General features: G+C 39.9%; 1 protein-coding gene across 2 annotated transcripts in view; it reads right to left on the bottom strand.

The window, feature by feature from the left end:
* PSEN1 (presenilin 1) overlaps positions 1-22,464 on the bottom strand; it is a 98,156-nt gene that overhangs the window by 16,191 nt on the left and 59,501 nt on the right. For both annotated transcript variants that reach the window (XM_089686868.1, XM_089686869.1), the window contains exons 6-10: positions 15,806-15,873; positions 15,143-15,363; positions 12,625-12,723; positions 7,861-7,947; positions 5,322-5,498 (exon numbers count right to left, since the gene is read on the bottom strand). In XM_089686868.1, the coding sequence (XP_089542994.1) occupies positions 5,322-5,498; positions 7,861-7,947; positions 12,625-12,723; positions 15,143-15,363; positions 15,806-15,873 (652 nt within the window). The remainder of the gene's footprint in view (positions 1-5,321; positions 5,499-7,860; positions 7,948-12,624; positions 12,724-15,142; positions 15,364-15,805; positions 15,874-22,464) is intronic.

The following is a 22,464-nucleotide window of genomic DNA, read 5'->3' as shown; positions in this document are numbered from 1 at the left end:
AAAATTATATATTATATATATATATATATATATATATATATATATATATATATATATATATATATATATATATTTTTTTTTTTTTTTTTTTTTATTTTTCCATACTGTCACCAGTCAGTGTCCCTAATCACCGCCATGCCAGTTATATGATGACGCTGTACTGCACTGGTGACAATATGTAAAAAAAAATAGTGAAACTAATTTTTTCAATTTTTTCATTTTCCGAAAAATTATGACAAAAAAAAAAAATACAACTTCAAAAAACTCGCCATGCCTCTTATGAAGTACGTCGGACTGTCTACTTTGCAAAAAGGGGTCATTTGGGGGATATCTGTACTGTTCTGACATTCTTGGACCTCAAGAAATTAGATTGGCTGTTAGTACTTCAGGATTGATCAATATTCAGATCTATACCATAGTTTGTGAACTCTATAACTTTCCTACAAACTAAAAAATACATCCTAATTTGGGTTATTTTCACCAAAGACATGTAGCAGAATACATCTCGGCCTAAATTTATGAAGAATTATTTATTTGCAAACTTTTATAACAGAAAAAGAAAAACGTGTTTTTTCAAAATTTTTGGTCTTTTTTTGTTAATTTAGCAAAAAATAAAAACCCCGGCGGTGATTAAATACCACCAAAAGAAAGCTCTAGTTGTGTGAAGAAAATTATAAAATTTTAGTTTGGGTACAATGTTGCATGACCGCTCAATTGTCATTCAAAGTGTGAGAGTGCTGAAACCTGAAAACTGGCCTGGGCAGGAAGGTGTAAAATTGCCCGGTATTGAATTGGTTAAATGTGTAAGACTAGTAGAAAAAAATCTCCTAGATTGTAAGCTCGTAAGAGTAGGGCCCTCTTACCCCTCGTACGTTGTTTGTTGTTGTTGTACTGTGCCATGTATTGTCCCCCCTATTGTACAGCGCTGAGCAAACCCTTTGGCGCTATATAAACTCGTAGTAATAATAATAATAATAATATGGTATTACAGTATGTTTTCTTATTTTGTCAGTAAAATAAAGTTATATTAAAATAGTTTAGGCCTCTCCCTTCAAACAGAGGGAAAAAAAAAAAAAAAAACCACCTGCATAAACTGCAGCCCCTAAGGAAAGCAGACGGTTCAGTGAATAGAGCTTTAGGGCTGTATTTTTTTATAGCCACTAAACTGCAGAACATCTGTAGAATAAAAGAATATGTATGTGTCTGACCTACTGGTAGAGAGACTGTGCAGTGTTTGTAGACCTCCTAGACATTCCTGTGAAATGTCTGTGGGCTATGGGAAGGCTCACAAGAGCACAAAGAGTCTTGTTACATATGCCCCATAGGGGAGTGAGCACTGATTTGAGTTGTGGGAAAGAAAAAAAGTGTCCAGTAACAGCACACGCCTGGGAGCACTAATCAGATTAGACTGCTTTACTTCACAACAGGTGTGGTATAGGAATATTGGACTAAACTCACTATTCTCTGTAGTTGGATAGCTTGTGTTCAGCACTGAAATGTACTATGTGGGGCCAGGTTATCCCATGATGGTTTTCAGAGGCAATATGCTGACAAAATCTGGGTTTAAAGAATATGTATACCCAAACATTTCATATTCCTGAAATGTGCCTGCTGTACCATGTACTTGTATGAAAAAACAACTTGTTCTCTGTGTCTTGCCTCCTGTGTGTGAAATCCCTGGTGTTTCTCCTGCCAGTCCCTCTGCTTTCCAATTAAAACTGGCCACACTAAGCAGAATAAAACACAGAGTTTAACCACCTCCCGCCCGCCATATAGTAATATGACGGACGCAAGGTGGTTCTCTCGTTCTGGGAGGACGTCATATGACGTCTTCCCATTCTAACCGCGCATGCGCAGCTCCCGAAGCCCGGCGATCGGTGGTGCGCTGTGTCCCTCAGACACAGCGGATCACCAATCCACGGAAGGAGCCGAAGATGTCGGCTTGGTCATGTGATCAGCTGCGTCCAATCACAGCTGATCACATGTAAACAGGGAAATGCCGGTTATCGGCATTTCTCTCCCTACGAGCTGTCACGCTGACAGCTCCTGAGGAGAGGAAAGCTGGTAACCGGCATTCCTCGGAGGGGGCATGTACACAGATCATCAGGGCACTGATGATCAGTGTGCCCTGATGATCTGTGTAGCCCCAGCAACGCCACCTGTCAGTGTCAATCAGTGCCAGTGCTCATCCGTGCCACATTTCAGTGCCCATCTGAGCTGCCTTTCAGTGTCACCCATCAGGGCCAGTCAGTGCTGCCCGTCAGTGCCATATATGAGTGCTGCCTTTCAGTGCCCATCAGTGATGCCTGTCAATGCCCATCAGTGCCACCTATCAGTGTCCATCAGCGCAGCCTATCAGTGCCCATCACTTCAGCCTCATTAGCGTACATCAGTGAAGGAGAAAAATCACTTATGTACAACATTTTATAACAAAACTAAGAAAAAAAAATATATTTTTTTTAATTTTCAGTGGTTTTTGGTTTAAGAAAAAATAAACCCAGAGGTGAATAAATACCACCAAAATAAAGCTCTATCTGTCACAAAAAAAAATGATAAAAATTTCATATGGGTACAGTGTTGCATGACCGCGCAATTGTCAAAGTGCAACAGCGCTGAAAGCTGGAAATTGGCCTGGGCAGGAAGGGGGTATAAGTGCCCTGTAGGCTAGTGGTTAATAAAAGATCACATAGGTGAGTTCTTGCTGGAAAAAAATATTTTAAACATCAGACAGCATGGGTTCATGAAAGACAGAAGTTATCAGACAAATCTGATTTCTTTTTATGAGGGGTTGAGCAAAATCTTGGACAGAGGGGTGGCGGTGGACGTGGTATACTTGGACAGAGGGGTGGCGGTGGACGTGGTATACTTGGACAGGGGGGTGGCGGTGGACGTGGTATACTTGGACAGGGGGGTGGCGGTGGACGTGGTATACTTGGATTTTGCAAAACCGTTTGACACAGTTCCCCACACATGGCTAATGTGTAAGGTAAAGTCTACAGGCTTGGAAAAATCTCTTTGTAAATGGATAGAAAAAAGATCGTATTCAGAGAGTAGTGGTTAATGATTCATACTCTGAATGGTCTAATGTTGTAGTGGTGTACCCCAAGGTTCAGTGTTGGGACCCTTACTTTTTATTATATTTATAACTGTTACAGGGTCTGAGATTAAAAAACCCATTTCGGTCTTTGCAGATGACACCAAGCTGTGCAGTGGAATAACGTCCTTACAGGATGTCTCCAACTTACAAGCCGACCTCAATGCACTGTTTAATTGGGCAACTATGTGGCAAATGAGGTTTAATGTTGATAAATGTAAAGTTATGCACTTGGGGGCTAAGAATATGCATACATCATACATACTAGGGGGGGGGTACAACTGGGGGAATCAATGATGGAGAAGGATCTGGGAGTTCTGGTAGATTACAAGCTTAATAATGGCATGCAATGCCAAGCTGCGATTTCTAAACCGAGCAAAATCCTCTCTTGTATTAAAAGAGGTATAGACTCCAGAGAGAGAGATATCATATTACCCCGGTACAAATCATTAGTAAGACCTCATCTGGAATATGCAGTTCAGTTTTGGGTACCAATTCACAAAAAGAACATTGGGGAACTGGAGAAAGTACAGAGAAGGGCAACCAAACTGATAAGTGGCATGGAGGAGATCAGCTATGAGGAAAAATTAGAGGAACTGAATGTATTCTCTCTTGAGGAGATTAAGGGGGATATGATCAACATGTATAAATACATCAGTGGTTCATATAGTAAACGCTGTGTAGAGCTTTTCACCCTGAGGTCATCACAGAGGACAAGGGGGCACTTATGTCTGGAGGAAAAGAAATTTAATCTCCAAACATGGAAAGGTTTCTTCACAGTGAGAGCTGTGGAATAGACTCCCTCAAGAGTTGGTTCTGGCCAGCTCCGTGGATTGCTTTAAAAAAGGCCTGGATTCTTTCCTAGATACACAGAATATAACTGGATACTAACATTTGTAGGTAAAGTTAATCCAAGGAATATCCGATTGCCTATTGGGGGATGGAGAAGGAATACCTGTGGGTATAGGATTATATTTTTTTTTTTTAATGGTTGAACTGGATGAACTTTTGTCTTTTTTCAGCCAGGCTAAGTATGTAACTGTGGTAAGTTCTCTAGCTGTGCTGGGAACTCAGTTTGCTCTCCTCCAATGATCAGACTTGTCGCACAGCCCCCCTCCTCACACAGACTTTCCCCAGGAAGATTAGCATGCTGCTGTTTCTCTTCCCCCAGCTACTATGCAGTTGGGAACAGAGGAAATGCGATCACTTCTAAAAAAAAAAAAAGAAAGAAAAAATGCACAAATGTTTTTGCCTTTCAATTTTATTTCAAACGGAATGGGTAGCTTTCCAAGGTGAGGGTTTAAAATCACTTTAATGTAATTATGTTAATTTAAATTGGACATAATTTACAAAGAACACATGAACAAGCACTGCATTATGTTCTATTTTGTGAAGACTTGAGTTAAAGCTTGTCCAGCAAAGCCCTAAAGCGGATGACTCAAGTAGAAACAGTAAATTTTGCTGCTCAGATGACAAATGTTATGGTCATAAATAGTTCATAAGCTGTTCAGCTGCAGTGTTTGTACTGTACTATGAGTAAAATATAGGCTTATGTCAGGGATACAAGATCTCCTTATTGTGGTAGCCTAGCAAGATTTTGTCATTTAGTTTGCACTGATGAAAGCCATTCCTTAAAAAGAGGTGTCAACTATCAGTTAAAAATTGGGTGACTATTGCCTTTTTACTAAATGAGAGTAGATATAGCGGTCCAGGATTTCCTTGCATACATTGGATTTCTCTGTCTTAGGATAAACTGAATGTAGTACGCCATTTTCACAACTCTTTCACTAAAAGGGTAATTACTTATTAGAATGCCTGATCTTTGCCTACCCAGAAGCAAGCAACAGGATCACTTTAATGGCCTTTTCACCAGGAATGCATATTTGCTTTTTATCTATTCCCCTACAGCTCCACTCAACTGGGAGTAAAGAAAGAGCAACACGTCGTTGCTCTAGTTGCAGCTTTTACCAAGGTGTGGACTCTTTCCACTCTCGTGTGATAGGGTTGGGCCAATCACTAAGCAGTGTCATATGTTCCTTCATAAAATAGAAAAGAAGTACTGAGTTTTGTTTTTCTTACCTCCCAATGGCTGAATGGAATAGCAGGTGAGCAAAGCAGTAAGTTTTTATTACGACCACATTGCTTGAAAAAACTAAACAAAAACAAAACCAAAACACACAGAATTCACCTATATTTCACTTCAATCTTGTTATGTGAATCTACTTACGCTCTTCAGGGTCTTCACTTGGAGGTGCATTACTTGGAAGGGCTTGGACAGCTGCTCGGGTTTCTGGGGTGGAATCAATTGGTCCAATTCTTGCATTACTCTGCTCATCCCATTGAGAATCAAAGCCCCCGTTATCATCAGATGTAGCAGCATCACTGCCTTCCTGGACTGCAGGCACTTTGTATGTAAAGATCCAAAAACAGAGCTTAAATAAGCATGAATATGATATGCAGAACAAGTACAGTGAAGGAAATAAGTATTTGATCCCCTGCTGATTTTGAATGTTTGCCCACTCACAAAGACATGATCTAAAAATCGAATGGTAGGTGTATTGTAACAGACAGAATAGCAACAAAAAATTCAAAAGAAATGCACGTCTAACAAATTATGTACTGATTTGCATGTTAATGAGGGAAATAAGTATTTGATCCCCTTCACAAAACATGACTTAGTACTTGGTGGCAAATCCCTTGTTGGCAATCACAGAGGTCAGATGTTTCCTGTAGTTGGCCACCAGGTTTGCACACATCTCAGGAGGGATTTTGGCCCACTCCTCTTGGCAGATCCTCTCCAAGTCATTAAGGTTTGGTGGCTGACGTTTGGCAACTCGAACTTTCAGCTCCCTCCACAAATTTTCAATCGGATTAAGGTCTGGAGACTGGCTAGGCCACTCCCGGACCTTAATGTGCTTTTTCTTGAGCCCCTCCTTTGTTGCCTTGGCCGTGTGTTTTGGGTCATTGTCATGCTGGAACACAAATCCACAACCCATTTTCAATGCCCTGGCTGAGGGAAGAAGGTTCTCACCCAAGATTTGACGGTACATTACACCATCCATCGTCCCTTTGATGCAGTGCAGTTGTCCTGTCCCCTTAGCACACTGTTTCCTCGATTTTGGTCTCATCTGACCAAAACACTTTCAACCAGTCCTCCTCTGCATCATTCAGATGTTCAGTGGCAAAATTCAGACGGGCCTGGACATGTGCTTTCTTGAGCAGAGGGAACTTTGCTGGCATTGCAATCCTTGTCAGCGTAGTGTGTTACCACAGGTTTTCTTGGTGACTGTGGTCCCAGCTGCCTGGAGATCATTGACAAGATCCTCGCATGTAGTTCTGGGATGATTGCTCACTGTTCTCATGATCATTGACACTCCACGAGGTGAGATCTTGCATGGTGCACAAGACCTAGGGAGACTGACAGTTGTTTTGTGTTTCTTCCATTTGCGAATGATTGCCCCAACTGTTGTCACCTTCTCACCAAGCTGCTTGGCGATAGTTTGGTAGCCAAGTCCAGCCTTGTGTAGGTCTACAATCTTGTCCCTGACATCCTTGGGACAGATCTTTGGTCTTTGCCATGGTGGAGAGTTTGGAATCTGATTGTTTTATTGCTCCTGTGGACAGGTGTTTTTTATACAGGTAACAAAATGAGATTAGCAGCACTCCCTTTAAGAGACTGCTTCTAATCTCAGCTTGTTACCTGCATAAAAGACACCAGGTAGCCAGAAATCCTGCTGAAAGATAGGGGATCAAATACTTATTTCCCTCATGAACATACAAATCAGTGCATAATTTGTTAGACATGCATTTCTTTTGAATTTTATGTTGCAATTCTGTCTCTCAGTGTTACAATACACCTACCATTTGATTTAGACTGATCATTTCTTTGGGCAAACATTCAAAATCAGCAGAGGATCAAATATTTATTTCCTTCACTATATGTATAACTCTACAGTTCAATATGCAAGAGTAAACTAAAGTTAGGACAAAATGGTGAGACTCCTTTTTAAATCTTGCACTTATAACATGCAATCTGGCAGTTAAAATTTACATGGGTATAATATAAGCCAATGTTTCTCAACCTTTTTTCAGTCAAGGCACCCATTAAGTCTGCACAATCTTGAGGTATCCCAATCTAAAGTACAAAAAAAAACAAAAACAAACAAATAGTTTTACATAACGCAGCAACATCCACCCCCCTCCACCTCATCAGCCGATGAAGTCCCTGGATGTTAGGACGCCAGCAACTGGAAGGTTGTAATAGTGCAAAATGAAAACCTGTGACTGTGTAGCTAAAACGCAAGCTTGATCCACCTGCAGGGTTGTGTACACTTTTTGGGCAATTTTTAGGCATTTTGCTAAGGCACCCTAGAAAAAAAATTCTGAAGCCTGAGCACCCTGGTTGAAAAAGGTTGATATAAGTTTACATTCCTCTTGAAATATCAATACAACTATGTAATATGTGTCTCGATTCATAGCAATCTAATGTGTTAAAAGAAATTCTGAAAAGAGATTTGTTTACACGTACATTTTGACTGCAGGCAAATTCCATTTATGGGAGAAAGCTTAAAAAAAGGATTGCAAATAATTCTAAAACCAAAGAGTCTGTACTAAAGCACAATAATTGTACTGACTCATACTTTTGTATTCTACGGTTTACATGTCTAGAGCCTAGTGATATTTCATACACAGAACACAGTGAGAAAACACACAAGACACAACAAAGTTGTCAGCGTTATTCTACTCCTTGACAGCTGAAATCCTACCTTGCATGTTGTATGTTGGCTTCTTCAAGCCACTCTGTGTGAATCCAGGATCCCCATCTGCCATCTTCACTAACCATATCATTGTAGCTGTTGATGACATAAAACTAAATTAAATACTGATCTCCACTGGCTGCATCGAGTGACACTGTTGGGGTTAGTTTGCTTTCCATTAAAATGCATGCTTTAAATCCCAACTCCTGACAAAACTCTTTTATTCTGGATACAGTGGAAGATAGGAATGTCGGGTTTTTTTATGATCTTCCACATACCTACTAGGGAGATTTCCATTTCCTGCTGTCATGATGACAAGCTTAACCAAGATAAGTGAAGAAATTAACTTTCCATAGAAAGGTCACAGACCACAAAAACATGACTGCGGTTTTAACCCTTTTACTGCTGGTGACTTACGGATTACGTTAAGATGTACACAAACTCCAGGCCGCTATAGTAGATGGCGTTTGTTGACATTTTTTACAGTGAGCTGGTGACTTTCACAAATTAGTGATTCAGCCACCCAATTACTTTTATATACTGTTAATGCAGCTGCAGCACTTCTAGGATCATAGTTGTTAATCTCTGGCATCTCTAGGGCTAGGGCAGAAGATGACCAAGCAGTCTAACTGCAAAATTGACAGACTCCTGCATGTCATCTTGAAAATAAACTGTCACCCACAGTATTTCATCATACAAAAAAAAAAAAAAAAAAAAGGAATTTTGACTTGCATGTAAATCAGTATTTTGGAGAACTTGTATTCATAGACTGAGTAATATACAGGCTACCTTCAAATGACTGGATACTAGCAAAAAACTTGTAAGGGCATATACCCATATAACCCCATCAACTCAGTGAGACTGCAGTTTTTTGGTTTTTTTTTTTTAACAATCAATAAGTGGAGATCAAGCAGCAGAGGGGACGGGGCTATGCTCTGTACTGTACTTTAGGAATCTACATGCAAGTCAAAGTTCTTATATTATTCTAATCTTAATCGTACAGTACATGGCTTATATTTAAAGGCCATAGGATGTCCCCAAAGAATGAACTGAGCGGTGGGCAACAAGGTAAACAGAAAACACAAGGGTTAAAGAACCTGAAAACACTCATACCTCTCAGTAAGGTGGGAATAACGGTCAGATGACCACATACTTTAGCACCATGTAATGTATCAACAGCCATGCCGGTAAAGGCAGCAACTGAAAAGCAGGATGGAACAAAGGGCCATAAGCCATCTCCGAGTATGTCTGTGTAGCTGATTCTTCTGGGCCAATTTGATGCAATCAGAATCACCGGGACCCATTCTTCCTCCATCTGGCCCAGCAGTTGAAGGATCTTCACTGCAGCAAAGGCATTAGCCAGTTTGAATGGAGATCAAGGAATTACCAGAGCATCTATTGTGAAGGATAGAGCAACCCCGATCTTGACTATTAATTTGTTCAGTTTGTTGCTGAACATGGAGGTAATGCTATCTACATCTGATTTTACCCATCTTTGACACAGATTTGAAAAGATCTGGGCTGCAGAGACTACTCCTCTAGGTCTAGGTGTATGTCTATTTACCAACTGTCCACTCCACGGTATGTGGATAGCTAGAGTAGCTGGAATGTAAGTTTCTGCGCAGGGGAGTGACAGACCTGTTTATCCTAGGACAGACTGACTTCTGGTACCCTTCTGATTGTTTATGTAGGTCACTGCTGTGGAAAGTGCAGAAGACTGGGTGACCTCGCAGAAGGGAGATCCGTTGTTGTATAGATAATCTGATGGTTCTCAGTTCCAGAAAGTTGATGGAGAGTTACAACTCGTCTGGGGACCATGTCTCTGCCACTTTAGCACCTCAAGAAATGATAGGCAGTCAAAAAGTAAAAGCTGCGTAAATTCCAACGTATACCATAGATTGTAGACATTATACCTTTCACACAAACCAATTAATTTACATGTAGTGAGATTTTATTTTTACCAAAGACATGTAGCAGAATACATTTTGGCCTACATTTATGACTAACTGAGTTTACTGGATATTTTTTTTATAACAAAGTAAAAAATATTTTCCTTTTTCAAAAGTTTCCACTGGTGATCAAATACTACCAAAAGAAAGCTCTATTTGTGTGAAAAAAGGACTTAAATTCCATTTGGGTACAGCATTGCATGACCACGCAATTACCACTTGAAATCGTGCAGTGTCGAATAGCAAAAAATGGCCTGGCTTAAGGACACTAGTGCAAAAACTGAAGTTTCACAGGTTGGGCAGGGTTATATGGATATGCATTGGGGATGGCCTTAGCAAGTTTTCTGCCAGTGCCAATAATCTGAAGATAGCCTGCATTGAACCAATGGTCTATGAATACTGTATGTCCTGTACTGTATGAAGAGTATGAAAAAAATTGAAATTTTATCAAACAAAATAAACACGCTGACAGCATTCACCCTTTTGCTGCCAGAGCCTTTTTGTATCTTTTGCAGATGTTTAACTATTTCAATACTGGACACTTTCAACCCCTTCCTGACCAGGAAAATGTTACAGTTTTAGTACTGTTACACTTTGAATGCCAATTGCTCAGTCATGCAACATTTTTATCTTTATTTAAGACAGGGAGCTGGTGGTATTTAATCACCACTGGGAGGGGTTTTATTTTTTTTTGCTGCAACAACAAAAAAAATTTGTTTCTGTTATACCATTTTGCAAATAAATGATATTTTTTCATAAATTCAGGCCAAAACGCACTCTGCTACATTTCTTTGTTAAGAATATCCCAAAACTGTGTATATTATGTATGCTGTGTAATAGTTCTAGAACCTACAAACTATGGAATATATATTTGAAAACTGATCAATCCTGATGTACTGACTACCTATCTCAATTTTATGAGGCCCTAAAATGCCAGGACAGTACGAAAAAAACCCATTTTGGAAAGTAGACACCCCAAGGTATTTAATAAGAGACATGGCGACTTTCTGCTTCCATCTGAGAGCTGGCTTGTCAGATATATACACTCCCAGTGGCTGCAGCCTGTAAACCCCCCTGCTGTCAGGTCTATATGTTCTCGACAAAAAACATTTTGTGTACAGTTGGGCTTTAACTTGGGTAAACTTGCCCATTACTAAAAATACCATTTGACTTCATTTAAAGGCAATTTTTTTTAGTTTTGGATAGAGTAGGGAGTGGTAAGAACACCTGTCACGTTTTTATTGTATTTCTGTCCCTGTTACAAAGACTCACACTCTTTAGTTGTCCTGTTTACCTTGATCACCAAAAGTGAAAATTAAAAAAACAAACAAAAAACTTTGAGTTGTCCCCAGAAGAATAGCAGGGAAATCTTCCAATGGGGATCCTAGCTCTGGAGACCCTGGGGACAACCAGGAATTCCCTCGCTTTGGAGTTATTTCTTTTCACATCTTGTTTTGGCTATGGGACAGGAAGTGAAGGAAAAGGTCTACAATGGGATGGCAAAAAAATGTCAGGGTTTAAAACCTTCCCCTACTGTTTCCAAAATAGAAAAAAATGTTTTGCCTTTAGTTCTATTTTAAAGTGTTACTAAACCCAGGACCCTGCACTCACTATATCTGGTCTTCAACAGTACACAGAACATGGAAATGCAATTATTTTAGTAAATGTAAACTGCTAAATACCTTTTCTCATCAGCAGTTAGAGCAGTTTTGTGACTTCTATCAGTGTTCAGCAGAGCACTGGGTAAAGCATGAAGGAGGAGTTTTCTCTAAGAGGATGTAGAACCCCTGACTTCTGTCTGGGCAGTGCTGATTGGCCCTGTGCTGATCACATGCACTCTCCCAAGAAAAAAAAAAACCTCTAGCAATACACACCAAACTGAGCATGTGCAGTGTCTCCACACAATATGTCTTATCAGGAGATAAGAGGAGGACACTGGAAGAACGGGAGGATCAGAGAAAACAGGATCAAACATCCTTTTTACACAATGCAGAGGATTACCCCTTAGGTTCCACAGTGAGTATAACAAGCATGTTTTACTGCATCTATAGACTGATTTTACTGTTGTGGGTTTAGTAACACTTTACGTTCTGTTGAGTGAGGAAAAAGCAAGTATGAAGATAACATGTTTGCTCTCACACAAAATTTAAACATCCTTTAAAAATCCTTCTATTGCACAAAAATGGAAACGCAGCTAGTTCAGCACAACACAAATCAGTATACATTATCAATCTTCTGCACTTTCCATCTGTAACTGTTTCTGCTCACTAAATATCATGGACCGTGCTGGAATACATAAGGATGACTCATACCTACCAGACTAGTATAAGGATCCTTATTTTCAAATAATTCAGTAGAGTCACTGAAATTTAAACATTAGTGTCACATGGCAGAAAAAAAAAATTCTGCAGCTTTGTGAATTGAACCTAAAGAAATGCCTTTGTGTACCTAGAGCAGAATTTTCTTGATACGCAATACGAAAAACCAGAGCTGAGCTTCCCTATGTGAAAATAAGCCTTACACTAGAAATATTGTTCAATAATTTGCTGTATATAGACAATCTCGTAACTTCAGCGTGAAAAGTGAAAGGAATCTAGAATGAAAAATTTTATTTATAACTGTTGTGAATCCTAATAAAATTTAATGAAAAAAAGCTTGTTTGTGGACCTTGATTTAACACTTGAGTATTCATAAATGAGTAAAAAAAGAAAAATGAAAACATTACTCATTAACACACTTGATAGTTGCACAAAAATAACTAATCCTACTTTTAAACAAGTTAAAAAAAAATAAACACCCCTACCTAAAGAACATGTATACTTACAGGAATAGATTAAGGCTGGGAAGAGGGTTTCATTTCTCTCTTGGGCAGTTTCCACCAGCATACGGAGAGGCCCCTTCGGACACAAAACAGCTATGAGATCTAAATAAGAACATTGGGTTAGCTAGGGCACAGTATTTATTTTGTTTCACTGTATTCAAATTTATCCCCCCAAAACTAGTATGTTACACAAAGCCACCATCAGCACTTAATCACATTTTATTTATGTATACAGTACAGAAATTTCTCAACTTGTAACCAATGAACCAACAGCCCTTTTGTTTTAGAAGCTCAGATGCCCAGACCAGGTTTAGCAGTGTTTGTGTAAGTCAGTCAACCTGACAATATCTCTAATTTTCAGACTGACAGCAAATCTGAGAACTAGAAACACACAGTTGCCCATAGACCTGCACTGGATATGAGGACACAAAGAAACAGTCCACTGCCAGATAGTAAGGGGGCGCCATCTTCCAAGGATGCAGAGGATTGAGTAAGAAAAAATGGTTTTCTGTCCCCTAGATAACCCTTGCAGTGAGGGGCATCTCTTACACAGGAGGACCCAGCTCTGGGAAAAATTAAACAGTCATTGTATTCACAAAGGTGGTTCAGATGAACCCCTGCACAATATTACAGGCGTACCTCGGTTTGCGAATGTAATTTTCGGTTTATGAATTAAAAGCCATTGAAAATAATGGCTCGGTTTACAATTTTTTTTGGCAATATGAACGGATTAATTGGCTTTCAATGCATTTACAAATTTTTTTTTAAATCATGTCCCTGTACAGTACTATGCATTAAAGTGCACTTCATAAAGAGTTTTGAACAGCCAAGACTGACTTTTTTTCTGACCTCTGGAATGGATTAATTGGTTTTCAACGCATTTACAAATTTTTTTTTTTTAATCATGTCCTCCCAGTACAGTATTTATGCCTTTAAAGTGCACTTTATAAAGAGTTTTGAACAGATAAGACTTTATTTTTTTCTGACCTCTGGAACGGATTCATTGGTTTTCAATGCATTCCTATGGGGAACTGCATTTCGGTTTATAAATTTTTCGCAATACAAAAAGTCCCGCAGAACGAATTAAATAAACCGAGGTATGCCTGTACTTACATTCCACTGTCCCTATGAAAGTAATTTGTGCATACACATGGATGCCAAGAAAGTGAATCTTTAATTTTATTTGACTAAAATATGTAAAAATCATCATAAAAATAAAATCACCAATGTCAACAACTGTTTCATATTGATTTAATATACATCTACTCTACATCCAATTCTATTTTGCTAAAATGTACCTCCTCTCTAAATCATAATTTTACATTTTTCATAGACATAAGATGGTAGTCACATTGAGAACCAACTAACAGAAGTCTCTTTCAGAAAATGATTGTTCCATTTTGTGCACTAAGTAGACATCTATAGCAAAACAAAAACATTGTAAAAAGGGAAACAATTGAGAAGAGCTGTGAGAATTCAACACGGTAGACTATGGCCTAAAAATAATCAGCCAAAGCGTGTGAGATTTAAAAGCAACAACCTAAAATGTAAAGACCTTCACCCAAACCAGGAGTAGGCAACCTTTCAGAAGTTGAGATCTAAAAACTATTCTCTCTCCCCTCCACAAAACAGTGTCCCTGCCCCCCCCCTTTCACATCACCACACACTGTAGTGTCTTCTGCCCCCTGAAAGTAGTGTCTTCTGCCTCCCCTCCAAAAGCAATGTCCTGTCACCTTCACATCATACCGCCCCCCCCCCCCCCCGACAGCGCACTGTGAAGGTAGCACTCTCCTACTGGACAGCACGTGTACACCAGGAGGCAGCATAGTTTTGGATGGAAAGCGGGAGCATGTGCTGCCGGAGTTAACACTTCATAACAACAAGCTGGTGAGTGGTTGCCAGGACTGCCTAGCTGCCAATCACATGCTGGTTATCTGAAAAGGTTAATGGAGGCAGCTCCTGCGCCAGCCCTCCATCCAGCACTATCCTGCCTCCCATTCTCTGAACATGACAGTGGTGGAGGCTGGGAGGAAGCAGAGCAGCATTCACCATCTGTTGGCTGCCCGCAGTCGACCGGTAAATCGCGATCGCCAGCTTGCGACCCCAACCTAAACCAACCCAAGAACATCTGCAATCACTTGGTTGGGAAACTTGTTCAAGTTTTTACTGTCACATCTACACCCACTATGGACCTTGACCTTACTTGCTAATCCCATGCCAGTATGCAAGTCACCAGAAAAAGTAAGGAGAAACCTCAAAAATGACAGCTATCACCTGGAAAGAATGTAGGAAAAAATTCCCAATAAGGACACCTGTTCCAGAGGAATTTTCAAATGCAGAATCCTGTAAGGCCGCAAGAGTACAGTGAGGGGAAGCTTCCCAACAGAAATACAAAACAGCAATAAAGACTTTACAGAGGTTCTAACCATATCCCTATTAAAAACAAAAGAGTTTGGTAAGAGTTCTACTTTTAGCATGCAGATCCTGCAAAAAGACCCTCATTCATAAGGAACACACTCACCATAAACAGATATTACAGCCAGGATGAGCCAAGCTGTCCATTCTGGAAGATATTTAATGAACACTAAAGCCATGAGTGCACTGATCATAATGAGATAGGCCTGTTGTAGAAGGAGGGGTCCTTTCCAGTGAATGCAGATCATGCCAACCACTCCAAAATTCCAGATCATCAAGGCCAGAGTAATGTAATCCATGGCAACGTTGTACGTCTTAAACACCTCACTGGAAAACAAACAATTTTCACATCCGATTTCCAAGTGTGGGCAACATCTTCTAGACTGCTTAATATGACAGAAAACATTCTACAACTTATGACAAACAGTGGAGGATATTATTGAAGGAATCCCAGAGACAAACATGTGGATTGCCCGTTAACCTTGTTCTAAAAATAAAATGGCTGCTTTTCCCCATCAAGTTGATCAAATATCTTTACTACTTTTTGGGTTATTGACACAGAAGACGCAGCACAGGAGTTGCGACTAAACTGGTTGTGTACTTGTTCTGAGTACACAAATTAAAAGACTAAAAGATACAGGCAGGTAAACCGCATTTTCATGAATTCAGCAGTGGTAGCCTACTTTGATCTCCCAGTACAGGTCACATTTAAGAGCATTCTGCTTGGAAAATGTGGCCCAGTTTGAGAGCAGGATTCTTGTACACTTACCCCAAGTAGATAAAGGAGAAGAAAAACAGTAACAACAGCGAGGAAATGATGAGCCAGCCATGAATGACCTGTATCAAAAAGACAGAACAATACTTTCTGAGAGAAGCATTTGTTAAATTTGAAGAATCTTTTAACCAAAATTTGACTACACTGTGTTTAAACTACAAGGAACCTCATAAATCACTTTAGTCAACTACTAAGTAGCAATTCTTCCACCTGTCTTTCTTTCCTGAAAACGTTGATAGGCAATACTGCTAATGCCTCCTGGGAGACTTCCAGAAGGTCCAGCAGACATCACAGCTCCCACATCATGTGAGGCAGTACACCCTTTTGTCAAACTCTATATTGGAAAATTGATTGTAAAGGTTTTTTTTTTTTAAAAACAGCAAACATGTCATACTTACCTGGGGTCTTCCGCCGGCACTCCTGGCTCTTGGTAGTCACTTGCTACGGTGGCACTCACATGGGCTCAATCATAAGCCAAGCTCTGAGTGTTCTTCGGCACACACAGTGCATCTCAGCCCTGCCCTCTGTTCTCTCCTCAGCTGTGACTGACAGCAGCAGGAGCCAATGGCTCCCACTGCTGCTTCCATGTCTAGTGAGTGAGATAGGAGACACTGCTCTAATGCTGCATTCACACCTGAGCAAATTGTAGCTTGACGCTTGAAACTCCAAAAACGATCAAAACTAAAAAATTAATAGTTCTCGATGGTGCCTGTTCGTGCGATCAGGTGTGAACAGGCACCATAGTAAACAATTGATGTTTTAAGTTTGTAGCTTGTAGCTCGAAGCACCAAAAATGCTCAAATACTTCAAGTGTGAATGCAACCTTAGGCACAGCACTGGATCAAGATCAGGTTCAGGTAAAGATTTAGGGGGGCTGGGGAGAGCTGAACACAGATTTGTACCTTAATGCAGAGCATGCATTAAGGTACAAAGCCTTCTGTCTTTACAAACACTTTAACAAAGAAGAACCAAATAAGCATATTACCAAAGGCAAAGTAGCTTTTTCTTAAAACAAAATATAGTTTAAAAAATGGGTCAGTTACCTACAACTAAAAACAAACGGAAGGCTTACTCATGAAAAAAAATGGTGCATGTTATGGTAGTTCCAGGATTATCCTATTTTATCACCAGATCCAATAACACACAAGATTTCTAGCAAGGCTCCATCGGGGCCATCTGAAATTGTTTCTATTAAATACATGCACACCTTAAGAGTCAACTTACAAAGAAACTAAAATAAAAATAGATGTTCCCACCCCCTTCCCACAAAGAAGAAAGCAAATAACTTGACAAAGCAGCCAAATGCCACTGGGAAGAAGACCAACACTGGTGGCGGTGATGGAGTAAAGGTCCCACACCACATTTAGTTGTTCCTTCTGAAGATCACAATGGAATTAGAAGATACAACAGTGACAAAGAAAGGGGAGGGATCAGGAATCACACTGCCAAAAGTACTGATCTCTGATGAGTCCGACGTTTGTGATTTCTCTTATTTATTTGCAGCATTGTAAGGTAGTATGAGAAGCAAAAGAACCATTTGCTTTCTTACTTGCAGAGGGCCCATTTATTGGACTTTAAACAATGGAGTCACTGTAATGTAATGTTAATCTGAACCCTAGCACTGGTAGAAAGTATTAACCATGGCAAAATTCAGCATCTCAAAAATCTGTAGATCGGACAGATCTCTATCCCATTCAAAGCAGCATAGACCTGATAGGAATGCAGAACTTGAGAAGTCTCAGGAAGTAGGTAGCTGATGTGCCCAAAAACTGCTGTTGGCAAAAACATCAAGCAAAAGGTCTACAAATTGTAGACTAGCAGCTATATCACAGGTTAATTTAAGACTGCAATGCACAGCTGTAGCACAGACTACAGCTCAATGAAACAAATTAATCAATACTGCATGCTCAAATTACAAGCCGACATACATTGAAAAAAAACTGACTCCCTGTTATGTTATACAATTTCAGGAATTTTGGTGGATTCTCTTAAAAACTGACAAACATTAAGAACTACATCAGTTAGCAAAATTTAAAAGGAAAAAGGCACTTTCCATTATGAAAAATATAACTGTTCCCCCGTCATCAGACAAAATGTGAATAGGATGGGCTGTCTACTAAAATTCCAGCATTTCGAAGCCAGGACATACGTTTTAGTAGGGTTTTAGGGTTTAGTAGGGTTTTTGAGAACACGCCAAGTCAGTTTATGTCTACCTCCACCCCAGACAAAAGATTTTAGGATTTTAAATCTGCTGCAAGGACGAGTCAGTATCAGCTAGGTACAGTATCATATCAGCATATAGTCCAATCATTTCAACCAGTTCTCCTCTCTCCACACACACTCCAGGTGCCGATCTGATTTTATGGCTAAAGGTTCGGCTGCCAAGGCATATACTAAGGACGTGAGTGGACATCCTTGATGAGTGCCTCTAGAGAGAGAAAAAGTCTCAGATGTCCGTCCATTAGCCAACACTCGAGCCTGAGGGTCTGAATACAATATAGAGATGCAGGGATGTTGGGACTCCTGTCACCCAACGCCCGAGGAATGCTGATACTGTACCTAGCCGATTCGGACTCGTCCTTGCAGCAGATTTTATACCTTATAGAACAATTTGGAATTTTTCTGGCCTCACAATTAATTGGGATAAACCTCAAATTCTTCCTATAGATTCCTCCCCCCCTCCTGTTATTTTAAGCTCCTGTGCCATTAGTAGGTGTTAATACCATCAAATATTTGGGTATGCAAATATCTAGATTACATGCTGTCTATATTGCTCTAAATGTAGAACCCCTTTTTTACCCCCTTTATCAGAGCCCAATCTCGAACTTGGACCACATTGCCACTCAGGGTGATGGGTAGAATTGGGATGATAAAAATGGTCGTTACCCAAAATCCTTTACATACTTTGGCACTCCCCAGTCTATATCCCATTATGGTATTTTAAGGCTATGGACTCGATCCTAAAATCTTTTGTCTGGGTTGGAGGTAGACATAAACTGACTTGGCGTGTTCTCAAAAACCCTACTACCCGGTGGGGGGGTACAGCCCTCCAGGATTTTGAGACTCTAAGGTAAGCCGCTTGAAAAGGGATTTATCTTCCATAAAAGGTGACCCTTCATAGTTCCTTTTTATTTTATTTTTTTTGTAAAAAATGAAAGTTACACCCAAGCACATACCATCCCCCCCAAAAAAATATTGAGAGCCGTACCCACATACAAACTTAAAAGCACACGCTGGGGCACCTACACGTGAAGCAGTGGAATGCAATACACATCACATATCACTGCGCACACCAGAATGAGCAATAATTCTAGCACCTCCTTTGTAACAGTAAACTGGTAACCCATAAGTAGTTTTAAACGTATCGACCTATAGAAAATAAAGCGCGCACAAATTTAAGGTTTGACGAGTTGAATATCTATTTACTCGCTGCAACCTCCTCTTTTATATTTTACAAAAAATAGTGTAATTTATTGCTTTTTTTGTGCCCTAAAATTAACTTGCTTGTATTTTTTACTAAAATTTTGCAGTAAAATCATGCAAACATGAAACATCGGAACTACCACTATTTTATTATCTAGGGTCTCTGCTTTCAGAAAATATATGTTTGGGGGTTTTATGTAATCTTCAGGCCTAAAATGATTTTTTAAACGTGTGCAAAAAAACTCAAAAATGGTTCTGGCAGCGAAAGGGATAAAGTATAAGCCCTGACCCACCCTTTCCTGATGAGCAGCCAATCGTTGTTCATCACACTGAAAGGTCTCCCCCCTCCCTGCTATTCCCCAGGTGCAGGGGAAGAGGAGATAAACAGCGCAATGTTAAAAATATTACATGTTTAGGTCGCCATAAAGTCTCTTTTGCTTTTAAAAGCCACCCCCCCCCCCCCCCCAACATTCCTAAAATCACCTCCAATTTAAATACGATTTTGGTTAAAATGTATTTTGGGTTTTTTTTTTATCTGGACAAGTAGATTGTCATGAGGGACAAGTAGATTGGGGCCCCAATTTAGTCCCTGGACAAGTAGTTTTTTCATAAATTTCCACACCCCTGAGATGGCTTTTTTCTTTTTAAATAACAAACATGTCTATACTTACCTGCTGTGTGCAGTGGTTTTACACAGAGCAAACCAGGATCCTCCTCTTCTCGGATCCCCTGCCGGTGCTCCTGGCCCCTCCCTCCTGTCAGGTGCCCCCACTGCAAGCAGCTTGCTATGGGGGCACCTAGTGCTCCGTGTGCCCATTCACACAGAGCAGTGGCTTGGCCCCCACCCCCTCCCACCAATGGTTCTAGCTTCTGTCTAAGCCTGAGGAGAGGGAGTCCTGGGATATCCGAGACTCCAGTGCACATCGCTGGATCAAAAGGGGGCTTAGGTGAGTATTGGGGGGGGGGGAGCTGGGAATGCTGCACAGCGAAGGATTTTTTTATCTTCTGCATAGAATGCATGATGGTAAAAAACCTTCAGCCTTTACAACCACTTTGATAATATACACTTCCAATTTAAAACAAATGTCCACTGTACACACCCAAAGTCTGAAAACTAGAGGCAGACCATTAACAACCAATCCCAATTGGCTGTCTTTAAGTTTATTTGATTTGATTTAGACACAATGTCACCAACTTAAAAAAAGCAGGTACAGAAGTATTTTACTTGCAGTATTTTCCTTTCCATAAATTCTTATTTACTTGCATTGTGACTTTGCACTTGCTAGAAAATTAAAACACTTCAGGTGAGTCAATTTCCTAGCACAACTGCAGTTAACACTCCTTCCTTCCTTGCATGTCATTGGAAGAGTCTAATAAGTCTGGTTCTGGCACACCTTTTCCACCCCTACCTTAATTAAAACCTATTGAATGCCAACTCAGTGAAAGGTGTGAGTTTGCTGGGGCTGTTGACATGACATTCAAGATGTCAGCACTCAAAAAGTATTCTTTGGACTTTTGAATGTCTACAAAGTGGAGGCTTTTATGGGTAAATGCATAAAATGTGTCAAATGCACAAAGAATCCTTTGGAAAAAAAATTTGTCCAAATGGTCTGGTGACATGGTCGCTTTAAAAATGTATAACTGCACTATAGGGAATATATAACTGGATTATAATTACATTTAAAAAAAAGTGATTGATCATTTCCTATAATGGCCTATATCAGATGCCTTCCTTTCAGCAATCCCACTGAAGAAAAATCAATGGTAGACTAATGTAGCTAATGACAAAACAACTGGCTGCAATTAATTTCATGGCAACTGAAAATACATCACTGAATACCTCATGCATCATTAAGGAATATTTGCATTGCTTAAAAGAAAGCCTGCCTAAATTCTACTGCCAATTGGAAGCCTAGCCCATTATATATATATATTAAAGAAAAAACTGCTCATCGGGACAATCACAAACATTTTAACCAAAAACCACTTATTTCTCAATAAGAAAAAAACTTTGTCATCAAGTGAATTGTGCTTTTTTTTTTTACATCTTAAAACAACCAAACACAAAGAACCTTGGTGAGCGAAGACATTGACACAGTCCACAATTTTCTGTTGAACACATTTTGTGCAATCAGAAAACAGGATATTTTCCCAAAAATCTGCCCAGGGCAATTTTTGCCTTATTACTCAACAATGTTCCTCTTGTCACTTACACTGTCATCTCAGACTGAGAACTGCTTTTGTTCTGAGAAGTAAAATTGCTGCAAGCTACACATTGCCCCTAACTCATATGGTTCCCCAACATTCTGTACATAGTCTATCGTTCAGCTGCATTCTTACTGTAGGCACATTTCTAGGTGGTTAGGTCATTTTGACTTTGAAAATGCACTTTTAGATTCTATTTGTCCTTGACATGGTCCTGCAACATTTTTGTTTAAATACCAAAGGTTTGATAGGTGCAGAGAAGCCCCAAGGGCTAAAGTCTGACTACAAATATTTTATGAAAATACCAGAACATTTTCAGGTAATTTGCATGCAGTTACATCCCCAAATGAAGCTAGAAGCTTGGAATGAACCTGAATTTACAATATCAAAAAGGATCCTGCAAGCAAATTCTGTAACTGCAGTCCCCATTTAGGAGATTTCCTCTTACTTTCAGTTCCAATGTGTAGAGTCTCTCCAGTAAAGACAGACAGCAAAAAAACAAATGCACCTTTAAAAAGGGTAAGGTCACCTTTTAACAAAAAATAATAAAAATGTAAATTTTTTAGCAGACAAAAAAAACATGCATTTATTAATTTTTTGTTTTGAGAGCCTTTCAAGCATTGCACCAGGGATCAGCAGATCGCTGATGCCATGCAGGACTCCTGCAGACCTGTTAGTTTATCCGTTTGCTCGTACCCCGTACAGGAAAGCAAATATACAACAAGACGAAACAATGAACTACCACAGTGCTCAACAGAGCCATGGTAGTTCATTGAACACTGTGACGAACGCGGCGTCAGACCCCTGACCTTCTCACCAAACTCGTAACCGAAGGACTGGCCAATCTATAACTGCAATGTCACATGCGTAACAATTCCATGCCCAGCTGCACAACGATTTTGCAGCTAATTGGACCACAATCGATGTACCGGCAGCCTGGGAGCGATTGTTACTGGGTCAGGTTAATTACGCAATTAACCCTTCACACTGCCACCACCTCCTTTTTGTACAGAGAAAGAGGAAAC

This window comes from Staurois parvus, unplaced genomic scaffold (genome assembly GCF_062004578.1).
Source record: "Staurois parvus isolate SC_StPar_1 unplaced genomic scaffold, SC_StPar_1.0 ptg000414l, whole genome shotgun sequence".
NCBI lineage: Eukaryota > Metazoa > Chordata > Amphibia > Anura > Ranidae > Staurois > Staurois parvus.
The sequence above is the reverse complement of the archived record's forward strand: the minus strand, read 5'-3'. Positions and strand labels throughout refer to the sequence as shown.